General features: G+C 39.3%; 1 protein-coding gene across 4 annotated transcripts in view; it reads right to left on the bottom strand.

Moving 5' to 3' along the window:
* Positions 1-774: 774 nt before the first annotated feature.
* Positions 775-4,490, bottom strand: part of ZCRB1 (zinc finger CCHC-type and RNA binding motif 1) — a 25,152-nt gene continuing 21,436 nt past the window's right edge. For all 4 annotated transcript variants that reach the window (XM_006755544.2, XM_006755545.2, XM_015558626.1 and 1 more), the window contains 3 exons: positions 2,409-2,521; positions 2,238-2,313; positions 775-994 (listed from right to left, as the gene is read on the bottom strand). In XM_006755544.2, the coding sequence (XP_006755607.1) occupies positions 863-994; positions 2,238-2,313; positions 2,409-2,521 (321 nt within the window). In that variant the 3' untranslated portion in view covers positions 775-862. The remainder of the gene's footprint in view (positions 995-2,237; positions 2,314-2,408; positions 2,522-4,490) is intronic.

Here is a 4,490-nt window from a genome sequence, read left to right as displayed (position 1 = left end):
CCAGATTGGGATCAAGCTATAAGAAATAAGGTGACAAGCACCCATATTAAAAACAAAATTCTCTTGAAAATTTTTTTAATATTTAATAAGAATACATCATTCAACTTTTTCCAGTCTTTATGAAGGTTTTTTCTTGCTGGTGAAATTTATTTTAAAAGTCCTCATGTAAACTAATCAAGGCTAATAAATTTTTTTAATGAACCCTCAAACAAATCTTTTTAATATATACCTTATTTCCTGGGATGACAATAGCATTATTATATATTTTCTTTTTAATTCAAATATAGTTTTCAAGATTAATGGTTATTAACAAATCTTTATTATTAATACTCTCCTAAGGCAGGATAGAAGCATGATACTTTAAAATTTCTTTTCAATAACTATTTTATAGTAATTTTAAAAATACATATTAATTTTAGAGAGAGAGAAAGGGAGAGAGATAAAAATATCAATGATTAGAGAGAATCATTGACTGGCTGCCTCTTGCAAGCCTCACACTGGGGATTGAGCCTGTATCCTGGGCATGTGACCTGACCTGCAATTGTACCATGACCTCCTTGGTTCCTAGTTGATGCTCAACCACTGGGCCATGCTGGCCAGGCTGATGTTCCACTTTTTTATGCATATATTGATTGATTCTTATATGTGCCCTGATTGGGGACTGAACCCACAACTTTGGTGTACTGGGATGACGCTCTAACCAACTCAACTATCTGGCTAGGGTGAACTATTTTATAGTAAAAAAATTACTTGGCATTAAGTATTTTTATGATCAAATTCTAAAAACAATCTTTAGTCCCAACTGAACTTGGTACTCTAAGATTAAATCTTTAAAAAAAATATTTACATAATAAATATAATTTTAATCACTAAGTTCTTCCTCATCACTGAAATATGTGCTTTTCTTTATCCTTGGGCGCCTTGAATCATCAGAGGTTGAGGGACCCCCTGAACTGGGTTTCCACTTTTTTTGTTCTTCTTCAATTTTGGCTTGCTGTAAGAAAACAAACAAAACCAGGAACCTGTTTATTATGGTACGTTAATTCAAAATAATGCAAAACCATATCACGCATGCCAACACTCCCCACCCTCCCAGTCTGTGCAAACAATTCTACTTCATCAGAATGCTCCTCCCTCACTCTCGATATATCCGTTTCACCATGTTACTCAAAATTATTTCAGGCAGCCCTGACCAGTTTGGCTCAGTGGATAGAGCGTCAGCCTGTGGACTGAAGGGTCCCAGGTTCGATTCCGGTCAAGGGCATGTACCTTGGTTGCGGGCACATCCCCAGTGTGGGGTGTGCAGGAGGCAGCTGATCAATGTTTCTCTCTCATTGATGTTTCTAAACTCTCTATCCCTCTCCCTTCCTCTCTAAAAAAAAAAAATAAAATAAAACAAAAAATTGGAGGAAAGCAAAAATGTGGGTTGGAACAAACAGAAGTTTAAGATGGTTATTGAAGGTGGGAATTATAAAATATGAAATTAGGTAACTAAAAGGAAAAATAAATTGACGTATACATTTACCATTTGTCAACTACATTAAAACAAAATATCTGGTTATATAAAAATTAGGAGATTATGTATGCTTCTTTAAAAAATATTTCATATATTTGTATTAGGGTCTTTAGTTGTCAAAAATATGTTTTTGGTTTTGTTTTGAAGCGAAGCTTCTTTCAAAGGTATCTTTTCAATATCTTTAATAAAATCTTTTCTGTTGGGCTAAACTCACTTTAATCAAATAGTTCTGCTCAATTCTATAATGAAAACAAATTATGCTATTAAAAGTGTTATAGGGTCCTTAAAATCTAGGAGACAGCCGAAACCGGTTTGGCTCAGTGGATAGAGCGTCGGCTTGCGGACTGAAAGGTCTCAGGTTCGATTCCGGTCAAGGGCATGTACCTTGGTTGCGGGCACATCCCCAGTGGGAGTGTGCAGGAGGCAACTGGTCGATGTTTCTCTCTCATCGATGTTTCTAACTCTTTATCTCTCTCCTTTCCTCTCTGTAAAAACTCAATAAAATATATTTTAAAAAAAAAATCTAGGAGCAAATAGGAACTTTTCTATCATAATGTTTCTAAAGACCTTAGAAAAGTAGTCAGTCTCCTGAAGTTTAGGAGGAGAAGGGGAAAGACAGGTTGCCACAATGAGGAGATGATTAATAAAGTAAGTAAGGAATATAAAACTGTTAACCCAAGGCTGCTATGGCATGGTGCCTTTTAAAAAAACTACTTAGTACCTGGAAAGCTATGGCCTGACTGAGGCTGTCAAGAGAAGGATCTTCTCCTTCATCTTCACTTTCTTCTACTTCTTCACTAAATTAAAAAAAAAAAAATCAGAATCCATTTAAGCAATAGTAAAAAGACAGAAACAACACTATAATGTATTTAGTAAGAGTGGATATACATACATTTCTTCTTCTGGTTCAGGAATTTTCTTTTTTTTCTTTTTCTCTTTCTTCTTTGGAGGTTCACGTTCTCCAAGCATATTTTTAGGACAGGCATAACTTAAGTGTCCACTTTCCTTTTGTTTCCCATTAAAAAGGAAAGGAAAATATTATATTTGTTGTGTTATTAATAGAAACTTGCCTGGTACCTGAAGCCTAAAAGGTGTTAGAACTTAAAAAAATAAAAAAAGATACTGTCACACTGGAAACATATATGAAGAAATGAATAAAACCCATTAATATTTAGAAGGTAATTTTAACTCCTAATAAACTATTTTAACAATAAGAAAGTATTTTAGAAGTCCACAAAGAACTAAGAGTAAAAGAAGTATTCTTCCTCCAAACATTTTAAATACATGCTAAAAAATAATTCAAAATTTAAATGAACTATCTACCTTGAATATAAACATTTTAAGTTATCCTATCTAATAGAGGGAATATGCTAATTGACCCTCACACCATCACAAAGATGGCAGTGCCCTCAGCCAATAAGGAGGGAATATGTGAATTGCTGCCCCTCCTTCAAAGATGGCAGCAGCCATAGCCAATAAGGAGGGAATATGCTAACTGACTGCCACACCCTCAAAGATGGCGGCGCCCAGTTCCCTCAGCCCTGCCTTCAGAGTCCCCTGTATCTTCAGCCCCCAAGCCACTCAGGGCCAGCCCAAGACACAGGCAAGCCTCGGATGTCAGCTCCCCAGCCTCCTAGGGCTGCCCAACGCTGAGGTAACCAAGGCCAGCCGAGGCTTGCGCAGCTGGCAGTGGCAGCAGCAGAGGTGTAATGGGGGTGTTGCCTCCTGCCCCTGAGGGCTCCCGGACTGTGAGAGGGGGCAGGCTGGGCTGACGGACACCACCCCCCACCTCCAGTGCATGAATTTTCATGCACTGGGCCTCTAGTTACTTGATAAAATTGGGACAAAACTATTCCTAACTCCCAAGATGTTGCTTAACATTCTGTTTCAAAAACAAATTTAGTTTCCTCATTTTTCCAAATTAATTTCATTTTGCTTCTTTCATATCTAGACGATCCCTGCACTGTCCAATTATGGTAACCACTAGCCATAATTCTTTTGTGGTTAGCGAAAACCTGTTTAAATTGATATGCATTATAAGGGTAAATATATACAAGATTTTGAAGATAATATGAAAAAAGAAAGTAAAATATCTTAATTTAAAAACATTAATTACCATAGTTTAAATGATTATATTTTACATTTTAGATACATTTTGGGTTAAGTAAAAGATTTAAATTTTATTTGTTTCTTTTTCAATGTGGCTACTAGAAAATTTAAAATTATATTTGTGGCTTGCATTGTATTCATATTTGACAGTGCTAGACTAACCATCTATCCTATCTAATAGAGAGGGAATATGCTAATTGACCCTCAGGCCATCACAAAGATGGAGGCGCCTACAGCCAATAAGGAGGGAATATGCTAATTGCCTGCCACTCCTCAAAGACGGCGGTGCCCACAGCCACAAGATGGCTGGTGGGGAGGGCAGTTGTGGTAGATCAGGCCAGCAGGGAGAGGGCAGTTGGGGGTGAACAGGTCTGCAGGGGAGGGTAGTTAGTGGCAACCAGGCCAGGCTGGCAGGGGAGGGCAGTTAGGGGTGACCAGGGCTGCAGGGGAGGACAGTTAGGGGCAACTGGGCTGGCAGGAGAGGGCAGTTGGGGGTGACCAGGCCTGCAGGGGAGGGCAGTTGGAGGCGATTGGGCCAGTAAGGGAGCAGTTAGGTGTCGATCAGGCTGACAGGGGCGTGGTTAGGGGATGGTCAGGCTGGCAGGCAGAAGTGGTTAGGGACAATCAGGAAGGCAGGTAGCAACCGGTTGGGAGCCAGCAGTCCCTGATTGTGAGAGGGATATCCAATTGCTGGGCTAGGCCCGATCACACCAGCAGTTGGACATGCCCCAAGGGGTCCCAGATTGAAGAGGGTGCAGGCTGGACTGAGGGACACTCTCCCCGCAAGAGCACGAATATATTAGTATACATAAAAGCCTAAGTGATCGGTAAGACCAAATGACCAGAATGACCAGAAAGCAAGACT

This window comes from Myotis davidii, unplaced genomic scaffold (genome assembly GCF_000327345.1).
Source record: "Myotis davidii unplaced genomic scaffold, ASM32734v1 scaffold290, whole genome shotgun sequence".
Taxonomy (NCBI): Eukaryota; Metazoa; Chordata; class Mammalia; order Chiroptera; family Vespertilionidae; genus Myotis; species Myotis davidii.
The sequence above is the reverse complement of the archived record's forward strand: the minus strand, read 5'-3'. Positions and strand labels throughout refer to the sequence as shown.